Here is a 23289-nt window from a genome sequence, read left to right as displayed (position 1 = left end):
CCCAGTGAATCGATCTCACTATATCTCCGTACATTGATAATAATAACCCAGTGAATCGATCTCACTGTATCTCCGTACTCGTGATGATAATAACCCAGTGAATCGATCTCACTGTATCTCCGTACATTGATAATAATAACCCAGTGAATCGATCTCACTGTATCTCCGTACATTGATAATAATAACCCAGTGAATCGATCTCACTGTATCTCCGTACACGTGATAATAATAACCCAGTGAATCGATCTCACTGTATCTCCGTACATTGATAATAATAACCCAGTGAATCGATCTCATTGTATCTCTGTACACGTGATAATAATAACCCAGTGAATCGATCTCACTGTATCTCCGTACACGTGATAATAATAACCCAGTGAATCGATCTCACTGTATCTCCGTACATTGATAATAATAACCCAGTGAATCGATCTCATTGTATCTCTGTACACGTGATAATAATAACCCAGTGAATCGATCTCACTGTATCTCCGTACACGTGATGATAATAACCCAGTGAATCGATCTCACTGTATCTCCGTACACGTGATGATAATAACCCAGTGAATCGATCTCACTGTATCTCCGTACACGTGATGATAATAACCCAGTGAATCGATCTCACTGTATCTCCGTACTCGTGATGATAATAACCCAGTGAATCGATCTCACTGTATCTCCGTACATTGATAATAATAACCCAGTGAATTGATCTCACTGTATCTCCGTACACGTGATAATAATAACACAGTAAATCGATCTCACTGTATCTCCGTACACGTGATAATAATAACCCAGTGGATCGATCTCACTGTATCACCGTACATTGATAATAATAACCCAGTGAATCGATCTCACTGTATCTCCGTACACGTAATAATAATAACCCAGTGAATCGATCTCACTGTATCTCCGTACATTGATAATAATAACACAGTAAATCCAGCTCACTGTATCTCCGTACACGTGATAATAATAACCCAGTGAATTGATCTCACTGTATCTCCGTACATTGATAATAATAATCCAGTGAATCGATCTCACTGTATCTCCGTACACGTGATGATAATAACCCAGTGAATCAATCTCACTGTATCTCCATACACGTGATAATAATAACCCAGTGAATCGAACTCACTGTATCTCTGTACACGTGATAATAAAAACCCAGTGAATCGATCTCACTGTATCTCCGTACATTGATAATAATAACCCAGTGAATTGATCTCACTGTATCTACGTACACGTGATAATAATAACCCAGTGAATCGATCTCACTGTATCTCCGTACATTGATAATAATAACCCAGTGAATCGATCTCACTGTATCTCTGTACATTGATAATAATAACCCAGCTAATCGATCTCACTGTATCTCCGTACATTGATAATAATAACCCAGTGAATTGATCTCACTGTATCTCCGTACACGTGATAATAATAACCCAGTGAATCGATCTCACTGTATCTCCGTACACGTGATAATAATAACCCAGTGAATTGATCTCACTGTATCTCCGTACACGTGATGATAATAACCCAGTGAATCGATCTCACTGTATCTCCGTACATTGATAATAATAACCCAGTGAATCGATCTCATTGTATCTCCGTACAGGTGATAATAATAACCCAGTGAATTGATCTCACTGTATCTCCGTACATTGATAATAATAACCCAGTGAATCGATCTCACTGTATCTCCGTACACGTGATGATAATAACCCAGTGAATCGATCTCACTGTATCTCCGTACATTGATAATAATAACCCAGTGAATCGATCTCACTGTATCTCCGTACATGTGATGATAATAACCCAGTGAATCAATCTCACTGTATCTCCGTACACGTGATGATAATAACCCAGTGAATCGATCTCACTGTATCTCCATACACGTGATGATAATAACCCAGTGAATCGATCACACTGTATCTCCGTACACGTGATGATAATAACCCAGTGAATTGATCTCACTGTATCTCCGTACATTGATAATAATAACCGAGTGAATCGATCTCACTGTATCTCCGTACACGTGATGATAATAAACCAGTGAATCAATCTCACTGTATCTCTGTACACATGATGATAATAACCCAGTGGATCAATCTCACTGTATCTCCGTACACGTGATGATAATAAACCAGTGAATCAATCTCACTGTATCTCTGTACACATGATGATAATAACCCAGTGGATCAATCTCACTGTATCTCCGTATATTGATAATAATAACCCAGTGAATCAATCTCACTGTATCTCCGTACACGTGATAATAATAACCCAGTGAATTGATCTCACTGTATCTCTGTACATTGATAATAATAACCCAGTGAATTGATCTCACTGTATCTCCGTACACGTGATAATAATAACCCAGTGAATCGATCTCACTGTATCTCTGTACACGTGATAATAATAACCCAGTGAATCGATCTCACTGTATCTCCGAACATTGATAATAATAACCCAGTGAATCGATCCCACTGTATGTCCGTACACGTGATAATAATAACCCAGTGAATCGATCTCACTGTATCTCCGTACATTGATTATAATAACCCAGTGAATCGATCTCACTGTATCTCCGTACACGTGATAATAATAACCCAGTGAATCGATCTCACTGTATCTCCGTACATTGATAATAATAACCCAGTGAATCGATCTCACTGTATGTCCGTACACGTGATAATAATAACCCAGTGAATCGATCTCACTGTATCTCCGTACACGTGATGATAATAACCCAGTGAATCGATCTCACTGTATCTCCGTACACGTGATGATAATAACCCAGTGAATCGATCTCACTGTATCTCCGTACACGTGATGATAATAACCCAGTGAATCGATCTCACTGTATCTCCGTACATTGATAATAATAACCCAGTGAATCGATCTCACTGTATCTCCGTACACGTGATAATAATAACCCAGTGAATTGATCTCACTGTATCTCCGTACATTGATAATAATAATCCAGTGAATCGATCTCACTGTATCTCCGTACATTGATAATAATAACCCAGTGAATTGATCTTACTGTATCTCCGTGCATTGATAATAATAACCCAGTGAATCGATCTCACTGTATCTCCGTACACGTGATAATAATAACCCAGTGAATCGATCTCACTGTGTCTCTGTACATTCAGAATAATAACCCACTGAATTGATCTCACTGTATCGCCGTAGATTGATAGTAATAACCCAGTGATTCGATCTCACTGTATCTCTGTACACGTGATAATAATATCCCAGTGAATCGATCTCACTGTGTCTCCATACATTGATAATAATAACCCAGTGAATCGATCTCACTGTATCTCCGTACACGTGATAATAATAACCCAGTGAATTGATCTCACTGTATCTCCGTACATTGATAATAATAACCCAGTGAATCGATCTCACTGTATCTCCGTACATTGATAATAATAACCCAGTGAATCGATCTCTCTGTATCTCCGTACACGTGATAATAATAACCCAGTGAATTGATCTCACTGTATCTCCGTACACGTGATGATAATAACCCAGTGAATCAATCTCACTGTATCTCCGTATACGTGATAATAATAACCCAGTGAATCGATCTCACTGTATCTCCGTACACGTGATGATAATAACCCAGTGAATCGATCTCACTGTATCTCCGTACATTGATAATAATAACCCAGTGAATCGATCTCACTGTATCTCCGTACACGTGATAATAATAACCCAGTGAATCGATCTCACTGTGTCTCCGTACATTGATAATAATAACCCAGTGAATTGATCTCACTGTATCTCCGTACACGTGATAATAATAACCCAGTGAATCGATCTCACTGTATCTCCGTACACGTGATGATAATAACCCAGTGAATCGATCTCACTGTATCTCCGTAGAAGTGATAATAATAACCCAGTGAATTGATCTCACTGTATCTCCGTACATTGATAATAATAACCCAGTGAATCGATCTCACTGTATCTCCGTATATTCATAATAATAACCCACTGAATTGATCTCACTGTATCGCCGTAGATTGATAGTAATAACCCAGTGATTCGATCTCACTATATCTCCGTACATTAATAATAACCCAGTGAATCGATCTCACTGTATCTCCGTACATGTGATGATAATAACCCAGTGGATCGATCTCACTGTATCTCCGTACATTGATAATAATAACCCAGTGAATCGATCTCACTGTATCTCCGTACATTGATAATAATAACCCAGTGAATCGTTCTCACTGTATCTCCGTACATTGATAATAATAACCCAGTGAATCGATCTCACTGTATCTCCGTACACATGATAATAATAACCCAGTGAATCGATCTCACTGTATCTCCGTACACATGATAATAATAACCCAGTGAATCGATCTCACTGTATCTCTGTACATTGATAATAATAACCCAGTGAATCAATCTCACTGTGTCTCTGTACATTTATAATAATAACCCAGTGAATCGATCTCACTGTATCTCCGTACATTGATAATAATAACCCAGTGAATCGATCTGTTTCTCTCTGACCTGCTGAGCATTTCCAGCAAGTTGTTTTTTTTAAATCAGATTCTAACATTAGCAGTTATTTGATTTGCAAAGGGAATGTTAGTGATAAGGTGGAGATCAAGCCTGTTAGAACTTGCTGCATGATCAATACAAATGATACCGTGTAGATAGTGAAGTTCTCCAGCCTCCCCTGCAGCTGGTACATTCCATTAACAGCTGGACAGCTAGTAGCATACGGTCATTTTGCAATTAATTCACACAACCTATGGGCTTGATAAATTGCACCTGCATCACTCTTTGCATTTTCTATACAGTTTGCACATCTGGAATTCTTTGACACGGGCTTACCTTGTAAAGGTGCAACTTTGGGGAACACATATGATCTTATCAACAGTGGGAGTCGTTAGGAAGCGAACATAGCTCGTTGAATCTGGAAAGTGTTTCTTCAAGGCAGCAGGAATTTTCAATGGATCCAAAGCCGGGAGGCTCTTACGATGCTGTAAATCTGGCTCAACAGCTTGGCTAAATTTGCTCAAACCTGGTTGAAACAATAATAAAATAAAATTGTGGTAGGAATATACAAGGAGAAGTGAAGGAGGGCAGGGTTACAGGAAGGTTTAGGGAGTGATTCCGGAACATAATGGCCAAGCATCTGAAGAAATGTCAGAAATAGTGGAAGGAGACTAAAACTGCAGGAATGGACCATTTTAGGGTTAATGATATAATATTGGATGCCTTTAGAAATAGGAAATAATAATAGAAAAGACTAGAAATACTCAGTAGGTCTACCAGTATTTGTAGAAAGAGAATCAGTTAATGTTTCAGGCCCTAAATCCTTCCTTCTTCAGAACAGCTAGGGGAGAAAACAAACTAGTTGTAATCAGAATTAGGTTTATTATCACTGATAATTTTTATGAGATTTGTTGCTTTGTGGCAGCAGTATTGTGTGTGTGAGTGAGTGAGTGTGTGTGTGTGTGTGTGTGTGTGTGTGTGTGTGTGTGTGTGTGTGTGTGTGTGTGTGTGTGAGTGTGTGTGTGAGAGTGTGTGTGTGTGAGTGTGTGAGATTGTGTGTGTGAGTGAGAGTGTGTGTGAGAGTGTGCATGTGAGTGAGTGTGTGTGTGTGATTGCATGTTTGTGTGTGTGAGTGAGTGAGTGTGTGTGTGAGATTGTGTGTGTGCGTGTGTGTGTGAGTGAGTGAGAGTGTGTGTCTGTGAGAGTGTGTGTGAGTGTGTCTGTGAGAGTGTGTGTGAGACTGTGTATGAGTGATTGCATGTGTGTGTGTGAGTGAGTGAGTGTGTGTGTGAGTGTGAGTGTGTGTGTGGTTGAGTGATTGTGTGTGTGTGAGTGTGTGTGAGAGTGTGTGTGTGAGTGATTGTGTGTGTGATTGCATGTGTGTATGAGTGAGAGAGTGAGTGACTGTGTGTGCGAGAGTGTGTGTGAGTGTGTGAGATTGTGTGTGTGTTGAGTGAGTGTGTGAGTGAGAGTGTGTGTGAGTGTGTGTGAGAGTGTGCATGTGAGTGAGTGTGTGTGTGATTGCATGTTTGTGTGTGTGAGTGAGTGAGTGTGAGTGTGAGTGTGTGTGGTTGAGTGATTGTGCGTGTGTGAGTGTGTGTGAGAGTGTGTGTGTGAGTGATTGTGTGTGTGTGATTGCATGTGTGTATGAGTGAGTGACTGTGTGTGCGAGAGTGTGTGTGAGTGATTGTGTGTGTGATTGCATGTGTGTGTGAGTGTGTGAGAATGTGTGTGTGTGTGAGTGAGTGTGTGAGTGAGAGTGTGTGTGAGTGTGTGTGAGAGTGTGCATGTGAGTGATTGTGTGTGTGATTGTATGTTTGTGTGTGAGTGAGTGAGTGTGTGTGTGAGTGTGAGTGTGAGTGTGTGTGTGGTTGAGTGATTGTGTGTGTGAGTGTGTGTGAGAGTGTGTGTGTGTGATTGTGTGTGTGATTGCATGTGTGTATGAGTGAGAGAGTGAGTGACTGTGTGTGCGAGAGTGTGTGTGAGTGATTGTGTGTGTGATTGCATGTGTGTGTGAGTGTGTGTGAGTGTGTGAGATTGTGTGTGTGTGTGAGTGAGTGTGTGAGTGAGAGTGTGTGTGAGTGTGTGTGAGAGTGTGCATGTGAGTGAGTGTGTGTGTGATTGCATGTTTGTGTGTGTGAGTGAGTGTGTGTGTGAGATTGTGTGTGTGCATGTGTGTGTGAGTGAGTGAGAGTGTGTGTCTGTGAGAGTGTGTGTGAGTGTCTGTGAGAGTGTGTGTGAGACTGTGTATGAGTGATTGCGTGTGTGTGTGAGTGAGTGAGTGTGTGTGAGTGTGAGTGTGTGTGTGGTTGAGTGATTGTGTGTGTGAGTGTGTGTGAGTGATTGTGTGTGAGTGAGTGTGTGTGTGAGTGTGTGTTTGTGAGTGTGTGTGAGAGTGTGTGTGTGTGATTGCATGTTTGTGTGTGTGAGTGAGTGTGTGTGTGAGATTGTGTATGTGTGAGAGTGTGTGTGAGTGTGTGTGAGAGTGTGTGTGTGAGAATGTGTGTGAGTGATTGTGTGTGTGAGAGTGCTTGTGAGTAATTGTGTGTGTCTGTGAGAGTGTGTGTGTGTGAAACTGTGTCTATGAGTGATTGCGTGTGTGTAAGTGATTGTGTGTGTGTGAGTGTGTTTGTGAGTGATCATGTGTGTGAGAGTGTGTGTGTGAGTGATTGTGCGTGTGTTAGTGTGTGTGTGAGAGTGTGAGTGTGAGTGTGTGTGTGGTTGAGTGATTGTGTGTGTGAGTGTGTGTGTGATTGCATGTTTGTGTGTGTGTGTGTGTGTGTGAGAGTGTGTGTGATTGCATGTGTGAGTGAGTGAGAGTGTGTGTCTGTGAGAGTGTGTGTGAGTGTGTCTGTGAGAGTGTGTGTGAGACTGTGTATGAGTGATTGTGTGTGTGTGAAACTGTGTGTACGAGTGATTGCATGTGTGTGTGAGTGATTGTGTGTGTGTGTGAGAGTGTATTTGTCAGTGATTGCATGTATGTGTGAGTGTGAGATTGTGTGTGTGTGAGTGAGTGTGTGTGAGAGTGTGTGTGAGAGTGTGCACGTGAGTGAGTGTGTGTGTGTGAATGCATGTTTGTGTGTGTGAGTGAGTGTGTGGGTGAGATTGTGTGTGTGTGAGTGAGAGTGTGTGTGTGCGTGTGTGTGTGAGTGAGAGCGTGTGTGTGAGTGTGTGTGTGATTGTGTGTGTGTGAGTGTGCTTGTGAGTGATTGTGTGTGTATGTGAGAGTGTGTGTGTGCGTGTGTGTCTGTGAGAGTGTGTGTGTGTATGTGTGAAACTGTGTCTATGAGTGATTGCGTGTGTGTGTGAGTGATTGTGTGTGTGATTGCATATGTGTGTGAGTGTGTGTGAGTGTGTGAGATTGTGTGTGTGTGAGTGAGTGTGTGAGTGAGAGTGTGTGTGAGTGTGTGTGAGAGTGTGCATGTGAGTGAGTGTGTGTGATTGCATGTTTGTGTGTGTGAGTGAGTGAGTGAGTGTGTGTGTGAGATTGTGTGTGTGCGTGTGTGTGTGAGTGAGTGAGAGTGTGTGTCTGTGAGAGTGTGTGTGAGTGTGTCAGTGAGAGTGTGTGTGAGGCTGTGTATGAGTGATTGCGTGTGAGTGTGTGTGTGTGTGTGAGTGTGTGTGTGAGAGTGTGTGTGTGTGAGTGATTGTGTGTGTGAGAGTGTGTGTTTGTGAGTGTGTGTGAGAGTGTGTGTGAGTGACTTTGTGTGTGATTGCATGTGTGTATGAGTGAGAGAGTGAGTGAGTGTGTGTGTGAGAGTGTGTGTGAGTGATTGTGTGTGTGTGAGAGTGTGTGTGAGTGATTGTGTGTGTGAGTGTGTGAGATTGTGTGTGTGTGAGTGAGTGAGTGAGTGAGAGTGTGTGTGAGTGTGTGTGAGAGTGTGCATGTGAGTGAGTGTGTGTGTGATTGCATGTTTGTGTGTGTGAGTGAGTGAGTGTGTGTGTGCGTGTGTGTGAGTGAGAGTGTGTGTGAGTGTGTTTGTGAGTGATTGTGTGTGTGTGAGAGTGTGTGTGTGAGTTTGTGTGAGTGATCATGTGTGTGAGGGTGTGTGTGAGTGATTGTGTGTGTGTGAGTGTGAGTGTGAGTGTGTGTGTGGTTGAGTGATTGTGTGTGTGAGTGTGTGTGAGAGTGTGTGTGTGAGTGATTGTGTGTGAGTGAGTGTGTGTGTGAGTGTGTGTTTGTGAGTGTGTGTGAGAGTGTGTGTGTGTGATTGCATGTTTGTGTGTGTGAGTGAGTGTGTGTGTGAGATTGTGTATGTGTGAGAGTGTGTGTGAGTGTGTGTGAGAGTGTGTGTGTGAGAATGTGTGTGAGTGATTGTGTGTGTGTGAGAGTGCTTGTGAGTAATTGTGTGTGTCTGTGAGAGTGTGTGTGTGTGAAACTGTGTCTATGAGTGATTGCGTGTGTGTAAGTGATTGTGTGTGTGTGAGTGTGTTTGTGAGTGATCATGTGTGTGAGAGTGTGTGTGTGAGTGATTGTGCGTGTGTTAGTGTGTGTGTGAGAGTGTGAGTGTGAGTGTATGTGTGGTTGAGTGATTGTGTGTGTGAGTGTGTGTGTGATTGCATGTTTGTGTGTGTGTGTGTGTGAGAGTGTGTGTGATTGCATGTGTGAGTGAGTGAGAGTGTGTGTCTGTGAGAGTGTGTGTGAGTGTGTCTGTGAGAGTGTGTGTGAGACTGTGTATGAGTGATTGTGTGTGTGTGAAACTGTGTGTACGAGTGATTGCATGTGTGTGTGAGTGATTGTGTGTGTGTGTGAGAGTGTATTTGTCAGTGATTGCATGTATGTGTGAGTGTGAGATTGTGTGTGTGTGAGTGAGTGTGTGTGTGAGAGTGTGCACGTGAGTGAGTGTGTGTGTGTGAATGCATGTTTGTGTGTGTGAGTGAGTGTGTGGGTGAGATTGTGTGTGTGTGAGTGAGAGTGTGTGTGTGCGTGTGTGTGTGAGTGAGAGCGTGTGTGTGAGTGTGTGTGTGATTGTGTGTGTGTGAGTGTGCTTGTGAGTGATTGTGTGTGTGTATGTGAGAGTGTGTGTGTGCGTGTGTGTCTGTGAGAGTGTGTGTGTATGTGTGAAACTGTGTCTATGAGTGATTGCGTGTGTGTGTGAGTGATTGTGTGTGTGATTGCATATGTGTGTGAGTGTGTGTGAGTGTGTGAGATTGTGTGTGTGTGAGTGAGTGTGTGAGTGAGAGTGTGTGTGAGTGTGTGTGAGAGTGTGCATGTGAGTGAGTGTGTGTGATTGCATGTTTGTGTGTGTGAGTGAGTGAGTGAGTGTGTGTGTGAGATTGTGTGTGTGCGTGTGTGTGTGAGTGAGTGAGAGTGTGTGTCTGTGAGAGTGTGTGTGAGTGTGTCAGTGAGAGTGTGTGTGAGGCTGTGTATGAGTGATTGCGTGTGTGTGTGAGTGAGTGTGTGTGTGTGTGTGAGTGTGAGTGTGTGTGCAGTTGAGTGATTGTGTGTGTGTGAGTGTGTGTGTGAGAGTGTGTGTGTGTGAGTGATTGTGTGTGTGAGTGTGTGTGAGAGTGTGTGTTTGTGAGTGTGTGTGAGAGTGTGTGTGAGTGACTTTGTGTGTGATTGCATGTGTGTATGAGTGAGAGAGTGAGTGAGTGTGTGTGTGAGAGTGTGTGTGAGTGATTGTGTGTGTGTGAGAGTGTGTGTGAGTGATTGTGTGTGTGAGTGTGTGAGATTGTGTGTGTGTGAGTGAGTGAGTGAGTGAGAGTGTGTGTGAGTGTGTGTGAGAGTGTGCATGTGAGTGAGTGTGTGTGTGATTGCATGTTTGTGTGTGTGAGTGAGTGAGTGTGTGTGTGCGTGTGTGTGAGTGAGAGTGTGTGTGAGTGTGTTTGTGAGTGTTTGTGTGTGTGTGAGAGTGTGTGTGTGAGTTTGTGTGAGTGATCATGTGTGTGAGGGTGTGTGTGAGTGATTGTGTGTGTGTGAGTGTGTGTGAGAGTGTGCGTGTGAGTGAGTGTGTGTGTGTGAGATTATGTGTGTGCGTGTGTGTGTGTGAGTGAGTGAGAGTGTGTGTCTGTGAGAGTGTGTGTGAGACTGTGTATGAGTGATTGTGTGTGTGTGTGTGAGTGAGTGTGTGTGTGTGAGTGTGTGTGTGAGTGATTGTGTGTGTGAGAGTGTGTTTGTGAGTGTGTGTGAGAGTGTGTGTGTGATTACATGTGTGTATGAGTGAGAGAGTGAGTGAGTGTGTGTGTGAGAGTGTGTGTGATTGCATGTGAGTGTGAGTGTGAGATTGTGTGTGTGTGAGTGAGTGTGTGTGAGAGTGTGTGTGAGTGTGTGTGAGAGTGTGCATGTGAGTGAGTGTGTGTGTGATTGCATGTTTGTGTGTGTGAGTGAGTGAGTGAGTGTGTGTGTGAGATTGTGTGTGTGAGTGAGAGTGTGTGTGTGCGTGTGTGTGTGAGTGAGAGTGTGTGTGTGAGAGTGTGTGTGAGTGTGTGTGAGAGTGTGCATGTGAGTGAGTGTGTGTGTGTGATTGCATGTTTGTGTGTGTGAGTGAGTGAGTGAGTGTGTGTGTGAGATTGTGTGTGTGCGTGTGTGTGTGAGTGAGAGTGTGTGTGTGCGTGTGTGTGTGAGAGTGTGTGTGAGTGATTGTGTGTGTGTGAGAGTGTGTGTGTGAGAGTGTGTGTGAGAATGTGTGTGAGACTGTGTATGAGTGATTGCGTGTGTGTGTGTGTGAGTGTGTGTGAGAGTGTGTGTGTGATTGAGTGTGTGTGTGAGTGATTGTGTGTGTGAGTATGTGTGTGAGAGTGTGTTTGTGAGTGTGTGTGAGAGTGTGTGTGTGATTGTGTGTGTGATTACATGTGTGTATGAGTGAGAGAGTGAGTGAGTGAGTGTGTGTGTGAGAGTGTGTGTGATTGCATGTGAGAGTGAGTGTGAGATTGTGTGTGTGTGAGAGTGTGTGTGAGTGTGTGTGAGAGTGTGCATGTGAGTGAGTGTGTGTGTGTGATTGCATGTTTGTGTGTGTGAGTGAGTGAGTGAGTGTGTGTGAGATTGTGTGTGTGCGTGTGTGTGTGTGAATGAGAGTGTGTGTGTGTGAGTGAGTGTGTGTGTGAGAGTGTGTGTGAGTGATTGTGTGTGTGTGAGAGTGTGTGTGTGAGTGTGTGTGAGAGTGTGTGTGAGAGTGTGTGTGTGAGTGTGTGTGTGTGAGAATGTGTGTGTGAGTGATTGTGTGTGTGTGAGTGTGTTTGTGAGTGATTGTGTGTGATTGTGTGTGTGTGAGAGTGTGTGTGAGTGATCATGTGTGTGAGGGTGTGTGTGAGTGATTGTGTGTGTGAGTGTTTGTGAGAGTGTGCGTGTGAGTGTGTGTGTGAGATTGTGTGTGTGGGTGTGTGTGTGAGTGAGTGAGAGTGTGTGTCTGTGAGAGTGTGTGTGAGTGTGTCTGTGAGAGTGTGTGTGAGACTGTGTATGAGTGATTGTGTGTGTGTGTGTGAGTGAGTGTGTGTGTGTGAGTGTGAGTGTGTGTGTGTGGTTGAGTGATTGTGTGTGTGAGTGTGTGTGAGAGTGTGTGTGTGAGTGATTGTGTGTGTGAGTGAGTGTGTGTGTGAGTGATTGTGTGTGTGAGTGTGTGTGAGACTGTGTGTGAGTGATTGTGTGTGTGATTGCATGTGTGTATGAGTGAGAGAGTGAGTGAGTGTGTGTGTGAGAGTGTGTGTGAGTGATTGTGTGTGTGAGTGTGTGTGAGTGTGTGAGATTGTGTGTGTGTGTGAGTGAGTGTGTGAGTGAGAGTGTGTGTGAGTGAGTGTGAGAGTGTGCATGTGAGTGAGTGTGTGTGTGTGATTACATGTTTGTGTGTGTGAGTGAGTGAGTGTCTGTGTGAGATTGTGTGTGTGTGCGTGTGTGTCTGAGTGAGTGAGAGTGTGTGTCTGAGAGAGTGTGTGTGAGTGTGTCTGTGAGAGTGTGTGTGAGACTGTGTATGAGTGATTGCGTGTGTGTGTGTGAGTGAGTGTGTGTGTGAGAGTGTGAGTGTGAGTGTGTGTGTGGTTGAGTGATTGTGTGTGTGTGAGAGTGTGTGTGTGAGTGAGTATGTGTGTGAGTGATTGTGTGTGAGAGTGTGTGAGAGTGTGTGTGAGTGATTGTGTGTGTGATTGCATGTGTGTATGAGTGAGAGAGTGAGTGAGTGTGTGTGTGAGAGTGTGTGTGAGTGATTGTGTGTGTGATTGCATGTGTGTGTGAGTGTGTGAGATTGTGTGTGTGTGAGTGAGAGTGTGTGTGAGTGTGTGTGAGAGTGTGCATGTGAGTGAGTGTGTGTGTGTGTGTGATTGCATGTTTGTGTGTGTGAGTGAGTCAGTGTGTGTGTGAGATTGTGTGTGTGCATGTGTGTGTGAGTGAGTGAGAGTGTGTGTCTGTGAGAGTGTGTGTGAGTGTGTCTGTGAGAGTGTGTGTGAGACTGTGTATGAGTGATTGCGTGTGTGTGTGAGTGAGTGAGTGTGTGTGTGAGTGTGAGTGTGATTGTGTGTGTGAGTGTGAGTGTGTGTGTGGTTGAGTGATTGTGTGTGAGTGTGTGTGTGTGAGTGAGTGTGTGTGAGTGTGTGTGTGAGTGTGTGTTTGTGAGTGATTGTGCGTGTGTGTGTGAGTGTGAGTGTGTGTGTGGTTGAGTGATTGTGTGTGTGAGTGTGTGTGAGTGATTGTGTGTGTGATTGTATGTGTGTATGAGTGAGAGAGTGAGTGACTGTGTGTGCGAGAGTGTGTGTGAGTGATTGTGTGTGTGATTGCATGTTTGTGTGTGTGAGTGAGTGAGTGAGTGTGTGTGTGAGAGTGTGTGTGAGTGTGTGTGAGAGTGTGTGAGAATGTTTGTGAGTGATTGTGTGTGTGAGAGTGCTTGTGAGTAATTGTGTGTGTCTGTGAGAGAGTGTGTGTGTGAAACTGTGTCTATGAGTGATTGCGTGTGTGTGTAAGTGATTGTGTATGTGTGTGTGTTTGTGAGTGATTGTGTGTGTGTGAGAGTGTGTGTGTGAGTGATCATGTGTGTGAGAGTGTGTGTGTGAGTGATTGTGCATGTGTGAGTGTGTGTGTGGTTGAATGATTGTGTGTGTGAGTGTGTGTGAGAGTGTGTGTGTGAGTGAGTGTGTGTGTGTGATTGCATGTTTGTGTGTGTGAGTGTGTGTGTGAGAGTGTGTGTGATTGCATGTGTGAGTGAGTGAGAGTGTGTGTCTGTGAGACTGTGTCTGTGAGAGTGTGTGTGAGACTGTGCATGAGTGATTGTGTGTGTGTGTGAGAGTGTGTGTGTGAGTGAGTGTGTGTGTGAGAGTGATTGTGTGTGTGAGTGTGTGTGTGAGAGTGAGTTTGTGAGTGTGAGTGTGTGTGTGGTTGAGTGATTGTGTGTGTGAGTGTGTGAGTGAGAGTGTGTGTGAGAGTGTGCATGTGAGTGAGTGTGTGTGTGTGATTGCATGTTTGTGTGTGTGAGTGAGTGAGTGTGTGTGCGTGTGTGTGTGAGTGAGAGTGTGTGTGTGCGTGCGTGTGTGTGTGAGTGAGAGCGTGTGTGTGAGTGATTGTGTGTGTGTGAGTGTGCTTGTGAGTGATTCTGTGTGTATATCAGAGTGTGTGTGTGCGTGTGTGTCTGTGAGAGTGTGTGTGCGTATGTGTGAAACTGTGTCTATGAGTGATTGCGTGTGTGTGTGAGAGTGTGTGTGAGTGATTGTGTGTGTGATTGCATATGTGTGTGAGTGTGTGAGATTGTGTGTGTGTGAGTGAGTGTGTGAGTGAGAGTGTGTGTGAGAGTGTGCATGTGAGTGAGTGTGTGTGATTGCATGTTTGTGTGTGTGAGTGAGTGAGTGTGTGTGTGAGATTGTGTGTGTGCATGTGTGTGTGAGTGAGTGAGAGTGTGTGTCTGTGAGAGTGTGTGTGAGTGTGTCTGTGAGAGTGTGTGTGAGACTGTGTATGAGTGATTGCGTGTGTGTGTGAGTGAGTGTGTGTGTGTGTGAGTGTTTGTGTGGTTGAGTGATTGTGTGTGTGAGTGTGTGTGAGAGTGTGTGTGTGAGAGTGTGTTTGTGAGTGTGTGTGTGAGTGATTGTGTGTGTGAGTGTGTGTGAGACTGTGTGTGAGTGATTGTGTGTGTGATTGCATGTGTGTATGAGTGAGAGAGTGAGTGAGTGTGTGTGTGAGTCTGTGTGTGAGTGATTGTGTGTGTGATTGCATGTGTGCGTGAGTGTGTGAGATTGTGTGTGTGTGAGTGAGTGTGTGTTTGTGAGTGTGTGTGAGAGTGTGCATGTGAGTGAGTGTGTGTGTGAGTGATTGTGTGTGTGAGTGTGTGTGTGAGTGTGTGTTTGTGAGTGTGTGTGAGAGTGTGTGTGAGTGATTGTGTGTGTGTGAGTGTGTGTGTGGTTGAGTGATTGTGTGTGTGTGAGAGTGTGTGTGTGAGTGATTGTGTGTGTGTGAGAGTGTGTGTTTGAGTGAGTATGTGTGTGAGTGATTGTGTGTGTGAGTGTGTGTGTGAGAGTGTGTTTGTGAGAGTGTGTGAGAGTGTGTGTGTGTGTGAGTGTGAGTGTGTGTGTGTGAGTGATTGTGCGTGTATGAGTGTGTGTGTGTGAGTGTGAGTGTGTGTGTGGTTGAGTGATTGTGTGTGTGAGTGTGTGTGAGAGTGTGCGTGTGAGTGAGTGTGTGTGTGATTGCATGTTTGTGTGTGTGAGTGTGTGTGTGAGAGTGTGTGTGATTGCATGTGTGTGTGTGTGTGTGTGAGTGAGTGTGTGTGAGAGAGTGATTGTGTGTGTGAGTGTGTGTGTGAGAGTGTGTTTGTGAGTGTGAGTGTGTGTGTGGTTGAGTGATTGTGTGTGTGAGTGTGTGAGTGAGAGTGTGTGTGAGAGTGTGCATGTGAGTGAGTGTGTGTGAGATTGTGTGTGTGCGCGTGTGTGTAAGTGAGAGTGTGTGTGAGTGATTGTGTGTGTGATAGTGTGTGTGAGTGTGTGTGAGAGTGTGTGTGTGAGAATGTGTGTGTGTGAGTGATTGTGTGTGTGTGAGTGTGCCTGTGAGTAATTGTGTGTGTCTGTGAGAGTGTGTGTGTGTGAAACTGTGTCTATGAGTGATTGCGTGTGTGTGAGTGTGTTTGTGAGTGATTGTGTGTGTGTGAGTGTGTGTGAGAGAGTGTGTGTGAGTGATCATGTGTGTGAGAGTGTGTGTGTGAATGATTGTGCGTGTGTGAGTGTGAGTGTGTGTGTGAATGTGTGTGTGTGTGGTTGAGTGATTGTGTGTGTGTGAGTGTGTGTGAGATTGTGCGTGTGAGTGAGTGTGTGTGTGTGATTGCATGTTTGTGTGTGTGAGTGTGTGTGTGTGAGATTGTGTGTGTGCATGTGTGTGTGAGTGATTGAGAGTGTGTGTGTGGTTGAGTGGTTGTGTGTGTGTGTGAGTGTGTGTGAGAGTGTGTGTGTGAGTGAGTGTGTGTGTGTGTGAGTGTGAGTGTGTGTGTGGTTGAGTGGTTGTGTGTGTGTGTGAGTGTGTGTGAGAGTGTGTGTGTGAGTGAGTGTGTGTGTGATTGCATGTGTGTATGAGTGAGTGAGTGAGTGTGTGTGTGAGAGTGTGTTTGTGAGTGTGTGTGAGTGATTGTGTGTGTGATTGCATGTGTGTGTGAGTGTGTGTGTGTGTGTGAGTGAATGATTGTGTGTGTGTGTGTGTGTGAGAGTGATTTTGTGTGTGTGTGTGTATGTACGCGTGTGAGAGAGAGAATGGATAGGGCAATGGGAATATCTCTGACAGGGTAATGTGCTGATTGATGCATTTTTGAGGGAAGTTGGAGGAAATTAAAAACAAGGAGACATGTAGGGGTTGTGAAATGCAGGTTAGAGCTGTTGAACAGAAGAGGCATACAAGCGAACTGAAATACTACTGGAATACTGGGACACAGGAATGCTGGCATATCCAACATATCAAAAAATAACTAGTTTTCTCCCTTTCCCAGTTTTGATAAAGGGTTAGCAACCTTAAATAGTTCACCCTAGCCCTAACCCACCCCATCTTCCTGCTACCCTACCAGGGATAGGGTTCCTCTTGTCCTCACCTACCACCCCACCAGCCTCCGTGTCCAGCACATAATTCTCCATAACTTCCACAATCTCCAATGGGATCCCACCACCAAGGACATCTTTCCCTCTCCCCCACTTTTCACTTTCCCCAAGGAGTGTTCCCTATACAACTCCCTTGTCCATTCGTCCCTCCCCACTGATCCCCTTCTGACACTTATCCTGGCAAGCAGAACAAGTGCTACACCTCCTCCCTCACTATCATTCAGGGCCCTGAATAGTCCTTCCAGGTGAGGCGACACTTCATCTGTGAGCCTGTTGGGTTCATAACTGTGTCTGGTGCTCCTGGTGGAGCCTCCAGAATATCAGTGAGATCCGACGTAGATTGGGAGACTGCTTCACCAAGCACCTACGCTCTGTCCACCGGAACAAGCAGGATCTCCCTGTGGTCACCGGTTTTAATTCCACATCCCATTCCCATTCCGATGTCAATCCACGGCCTCCTCTAATGTCACATTGAGGCCACACTCATGTTGGAGGAGCAACACCTTATATTCCACCTGAGTAGCCTCCAACCTGATGGCATGAACATCGATTTCTCAACTGTCCCATAATTGCCTTCCCCCTCTTTCACCATTCACCATTCACCATTCCCATTTCCCTCTCTCAGCTTATCTCCTTCCCTGCCTAACACCTCCCTCTGGTGCTCCTCCCCCCTTTTCTTTCTTCCATGGTCCTCTACACTCTCCTATCAGATTCCCCCTTCTCCAGCCCTGCATCTCTTCCACCAATCAACTCCCCAGCTCTTTACTTCATCCCTCCCTGTTCCACTTTCAACTATCACCTTGTGTTTCTTCCTCCCCTCCCTCACCTTTTAACTCCGACGTCTCCTGAAGAAGGGTTTCAGCCCGAAATGTCAACTATTTACTTTTTTCCATAGATGCTGCCTGGACTGCTGAGGTCCTGCAGCATTTTGTGTGTGTAACCTTAAATAGTTACTCTGTTTTTCTTCCTCAGATGCTGCCTGACCTGCTGCGTGCTTCCAGCATTTTCTGTTTGACGGCATGGTAATATAGCAGTTAGCATAATGTTATTGGGGCATCAGCGACCCAGGGGCAATTCTGCCTCTGTCTGTAAGGATGTTGTGCTTTCTCCCTGTGACTACGTGGGTGTCCTCAGGTGCTCCAGTGTACTCCCACTTTCCAAAGATGTGTGGGTGAGTTGGTTAGTGGTCACATGGGTGTAAATGGCCGTACGTGCTCATTGGGCTCGAAAGGCTTGTTAACCAGCAGTATCTCTAGAACTAAATCTAAATAGAAATAAAAATAGGAGCCGAGTTGCTAAGAATTCATGAGCACCTCAATGAAGGTTATATAGAACATAGAACAGTACAGCACATTACAGGCCCTTCGGCCCACAATGGTGTGCCAACCCTCAAACCCTGCCTCCCATATAACCCCCCACCTTAAATTCCTCCATATACCTGTCTAGTAGTCTCTTAAACTTCAGTATTGTATCTCCTCCACCACTGACTCAGGCAGTGCATTCACGCACCAACCACTCTCTGAGTGAAAGACCTTCCTCTAATATCCCCCTTGAACTTCCCTCCCCTTACCTTAAAGCCATGTCCTCTTGTACTGAGCAGTGGTGCCCTGGGGAAGAGGCGCTGGCTGTCCACTCTGTCTATTCCTCTTAATATCTTGTAAACCTCTATCATGTTTCCTCTCATCCTCCTTCTCTCCAAAGAGTAAAGCCCTAGCTCCCTTAATCTCTGATCATAATCCGTACTCTCTAAACCAGGCAGCATCCTGGTAAATCTTCTCTGTACCCTTTCCAATGCTTCTATGTCCTTCCTATAGTGAGGCAACCAGAACTGGACACAGTACTCCAAGTGTGGCCTAACCAGAGTTTTATAGAGCTGCATCATTACATCGCGTCTCTTAAACTCTATCCCTCGACTTATGAAAGCTAACACCCCATAAGCTTTCTTAACTACCCTATCTACCTGTGAGGCAACTTTTAGGGATTTTAGGGCAGATCTGAGCACCAATGAGAGATATAAAATAAGCAATAACTCATCAACGTGGAGATCTAACACAAAGATTAGGTGAAGCTGTTCATAAACACTGGAGTATAAATACAGATCTGTAGGCAAGTTGTTAGGCAGTGACCTACCTGTTTCTTTTCTATAATGCTCCATCCAGTTATCAATGATGGTCTTAATCCTCCTGTGCAGTTGCCGCAATGACTGAATTGTGATATTGGAAACTTTCTGCGTGACTCCAGTAAAGTCCACTGGTCTATGAAGACTGGATTGCTTCCTTTTATACTATTAAATTGAAAAACACGAGCAGATTTTACTGAAGTACCTTAGCTCTGTGGCTGATGAACATTTTATAGAGAGCAGTCTAGCATCCCCTTATTTCACCTCCTGCTAGTGCCAGTCTGAATCTGCCCAGAGCAGAGCAATGTTAATGCCTAGGAATGCCACTGGATTGATTTTCATTGAGTAACGCTACAGAGGCAGCAACAGTGGTGATGTCACTTGTTGAAGAGGTGAACTCACTGTTGTGCTAGAGGGAGTGTAGGTGCTCAGTAAAGCACTCTCCAGCCAGGAAATCCCACCAGTCCCACCTTCACTCCATCTGCCACTACAGGCAGGATCTTCCGGTGCCTACCCAACTTAATTCTGCTTCCCATTCCCTATCCGACATATCGATCCATGGCCAATGAAGTCACTCTCTGGTTGGAGAAACAACAGCTCATATTCTGCCTGGGTAGCCTCCAACCTCTTGGCATAAACATTGATTTCTCTAACTTCTATTAATTTCTCCTCCCTCCCCCATCTCTCTTTTCCATTCCCCAGTCTGGCTCCTCTCATACCCCTTACCTTCTCACTTGCCTATCACCTCCCCCTGGTGCCCCTCCTTCCCTTTCTCTCACAGTCCACTCTCCACTCCTATCAGGTTCCCTCTTCTTTGTCCCTTTTCCTCTTCTACCTATCACCTTCCAGTGCCTCATTTCATCCATTGATACACTGTGGAACAGGCCCTTCGGCCCTTTGAGCCATGCTGCCAAGCAATCCCCTGATTTAACCCTTGCCTCATCACAGGACAATTTACAATGACCAATTAACCTACCAGCTGGTATGTCTTTGGACTGCATGAGGACTGGAGCACCCAGAGGAAACCATGCGTACAAACTTCTTAAAGATGGCAGCAGGAATTGAACCCGGGTCGCTGGTACTGTAAAGCATTGTGCTAACCACTACACTACTGTGCCATGCTGAAGACTTCAGATATTTGACATCTAATGCTCTGAGAAACGAAGGAGAGATCTATGAATCCCACCTAATAAGTTTGCACTGAGAGCTCTTAACTATATAAATTATTGAAGTGTGAAAAAATGATTGAGACATGTTAGTGGAATTATCTCACTGTGTAAATTCTGGTGCCCTAACATGCTCTTGTCGGAAAAGAATTGCCAGCAAGCCCAGAGTCTCTCTCTGTAATTGTTTCTTCCCAGTCTAGCACAGAGTATGAACTTGTAATTTAACAGTCCCTGATCATTACAATTGCGTTTGCTCAGCACCTTTGATGAAGAAATCGTGCAAGTTTGGTTTAAACTTTTAAGATAAATTTGTGTAAGTACATGATTGGGAGGGATATAGAAGGCAATAGTCCAGGTATGGATTGATGGGACCAGGAAGAACAAGAGTTCAGCATTTTAAATCTCAGCAAGAGGCGGAGAGGGAAGAGATAAAAAAAAGCTCGGAGAGAAGCTTTTTTTAAACTGATCGCCGCAAAGATGCTAGACTGCGCAGGCATGTGACGTGGCGCGCCAAAGGTTTAAAAAGAAAGTCCACCATATACAGCGGCCATCGTCATAACGGCCATCGTTGGAATGGACTGAGGCAGAGGGGGTCAGCTTTGGCTCAATCAGGCTTCAGCGAAAACAGGCAGAGGCAAGGTTTGAAGGGGCACAACTGCGCAAGCACGTGAAGTCAGCCCGTGAAGCAGTGAGAGAATTTAAATAGCGAGCAGAGGCTGAGTACGAGCTTCACTCCAGGTGAGGTAAGGTCAGGTAAGCTCCTTTAATTAATCTAATTAGCTTAGGAGTAGGTAATGGAGGCAGCAGTTAGGGCAGTTGAGTGCTCCGTTTGCAGTTTGTGGGAAGTCAGGGTGAGTACAGCTGTCCCTGATGACTACACCTGCAAAAGGTGCATCCAGCTGCAGCTCCTGACAAACCGAGTTAGGGAACTGGAGCTGGAGCTGGATGAACTTCGGATCATTCAGGGGGTCAGAGGCAGAAATAGACAGGAGTTTCAGGGAGATAGTCACCCCTAGGAGTCAGGAGACAGGTAGTTGGGTGACTTTCAGGAGAGGGAAGGGGAATAGACACAATGAGCAGAGCACCCCTGTGGCTGTTCCCATCAACAATAAGTATACCGTTTTGGATACTGTTGGTGGGGATGACCTACCAGGGACAAGTTGCAGTGGTTGCGTATCTGGCACCGAGACTGGACCCTCAGCTCAGAAGGGAAGGAGGGACAAGAGGAGAGCAGTAGTGATAGGGGATTCGATAGTTAGGGGGACAGACAGGAGGTTCTGTGGAGGAGATCGAGAATCCCGGATGGTCTGTTGCCTCCCTGGTGCCAGGGTCCGCGTTATCTCGGATCGAGTTCTCAGTATTCTCAAGAGGGAGGGTGAGCAGCCGGATGTCGTGGTCCAAGTAGGGACCAATGACATGGGTAGGAAGAGTGAGGAGGTCCTGAAAGGTGAGTTTAGGGAGCTAGGTGCCCAGTTAAAGGACAGGACCTCCTGGATAGCAATCTCAGGATTGCTACCAGTGCCACGTGCAGATGGATTTAGAAATAGTAAGATAGTGCAGATCAACACATGGTTGAAGACATGGTGCAGGACAGAGGGCTTCAGATTTATAGATAATTGGGCAGTTTTCCAGGGAAGTTGGGGCCTGCTCCAGCGGGATGGTTTACGTCTGAACTGGAGGGGGACAAATATTCTTGCAGGTAGGTTTGCTAGAGAGGCTCCAGTGGATTTAAACTAGATACGGGGGTGGGGAGGGGAACCAGATTGTAGGAACAGATGTATGGGAGAAGGAAGAAAAAGAAGACAGTAAAGTTCTTTGTACTGTTAGAGATAAACAGAGAGGAAGAGGTGAGAATTTCTTAAATGCATTTATTTTAATGCTAGGAGCACTGTAAAAAAGGTGGATGAGCTTAGAGCATGGATTGATACCTGAAAATATGATGTTGTAGCTATTAGTGAAACATGGCTGCAAGAGGGGTGTAATTGGCAACTAAATATTCCTGGATTTCGTTGCTTCAGGTGTGATAGAATCGGAGGGACAAGAGGGGGAGGTGTTGCGTTGCTTGTCAGAGAAAATATTACAGCGGTGCTCTGGCAGGATAGATTACAGGGCTCGTCTAGGGAGACTATTTGGACGGAATTGAGGAATGGGAAAGGTGTAGTAACACTTATAGGGGTCTATTATAGACCACCTAATGGGGAGCAAGAATTGGAGGAGCAAATTTGCAAGGAGATAGAAGATATTTGTAGTAAGCACAGGGTTGTGATTGTGGGAGATTTTAATTTTCCACACATAGACTGGGAAGCCCATACTGTAAAAGGGATGGATGGATTGGAGTTTGTAAAATGTGTGCAGGATGGTTTTTTGCAGCAATACATAGAGGTACCAACTAGAGAAGGGGCAGTGTTGGATCTCCTGTTAGGGAATGAAATAGGTCAGGTGACAGAGGTATGTGTTGGGGAGCACTTTGGGTCCAGTGATCACAATGCCATTAGTTTCAATATAATTAATGGAGAAGGATAGGACTGGACCCAGGGTTGAGATTTTTGATTGGAGAAAGGCTAACTTTGAGGAGATGCGAAAGGATTTAGAAGGAGTGGATTGGGACAATTTGTTTTATGGGAAGGATGTAATAGAGAAATAGTGATCATCTAAAGGTGAAATTTTGAGGGTACAGAATCTTCATGTTCCTGTTAGGTTGAAAGGAAAGGTTAAAAGTTTGAGAGAGCCATGGTTTTCAAGGGATATTGGAAACTTGTTTAGGAAAAAGAGAGAGATCTACAGTAAATATAGGCAGCATGGAGTAAATGAGGTGCTCGAGGAATATAAAGAATGTAAGAAGAATCTTAAGAAAGAAATTAGAAAAGCTAAAAGAAGATATGAGGTTGCTTTGGTAAGTAAGGTGAAAATAAATCCAAAGGGTTTCTACAGTTATACGAATAGCAAAAGGATAGTGAGGGTTAAAATTGGTCCCTTCGAGAATCAGAGTGGACAGCTATGTGCGTAGCCGAAAGAGATGGGGTAGATTTTGAACAATTTCTTTTCTTTGGTATTCACTAAGGAGAAGGATATTGAATTGTGTAAGGTAAAGGAAACAAGTAGGGAAGTTATGGAAACTATGACGATTAAAGAGGAGGAAGTACTGGCGCTTTTAAGGAATATAAAAGTGGATAAATCTCTGCGTCCTGACAGGATATTCCCCAGGACCTTGAGGGAGGTTAGTGTAGAAATAGTAGGGGCTCTGACAGAAATATTTCAAATGTCATTAGAAATGGGGATGGTGCCAGAGGATTGGCGTATTGCTCATGTGCTTACATTGTTTAAAAAGGGTTCTAAGAGTAAACCCAGCAATTATAGGCCTGTCAGTTTGACATCAGTGGTGGGTAAATTAATGGAAAGTATTCTTAGAGATGGTATATATAATTATCTGGATAGACAGGGTCTGATTAGGAACAGTCAGCATGGATTTGTGCATGGAAGGTC

General features: G+C 44.6%; 1 protein-coding gene across 1 annotated transcript in view; it reads right to left on the bottom strand.

The window, feature by feature from the left end:
• LOC140738184 (uncharacterized) overlaps positions 1–23289 on the bottom strand; it is a 159244-nt gene that overhangs the window by 52071 nt on the left and 83884 nt on the right. The window contains exons 12-13 of the mRNA XM_073065300.1: positions 18652–18805; positions 4870–5059 (exon numbers count right to left, since the gene is read on the bottom strand). Coding sequence (XP_072921401.1) covers positions 4870–5059; positions 18652–18805 — 344 coding nt within the window. The remainder of the gene's footprint in view (positions 1–4869; positions 5060–18651; positions 18806–23289) is intronic.

This window comes from Hemitrygon akajei, chromosome 14 (assembly GCF_048418815.1).
Source record: "Hemitrygon akajei chromosome 14, sHemAka1.3, whole genome shotgun sequence".
Taxonomy (NCBI): Eukaryota; Metazoa; Chordata; class Chondrichthyes; order Myliobatiformes; family Dasyatidae; genus Hemitrygon; species Hemitrygon akajei.
Note: the sequence above shows the minus strand (reverse complement) of the source record. Positions and strands in the feature narration are given on the sequence as shown.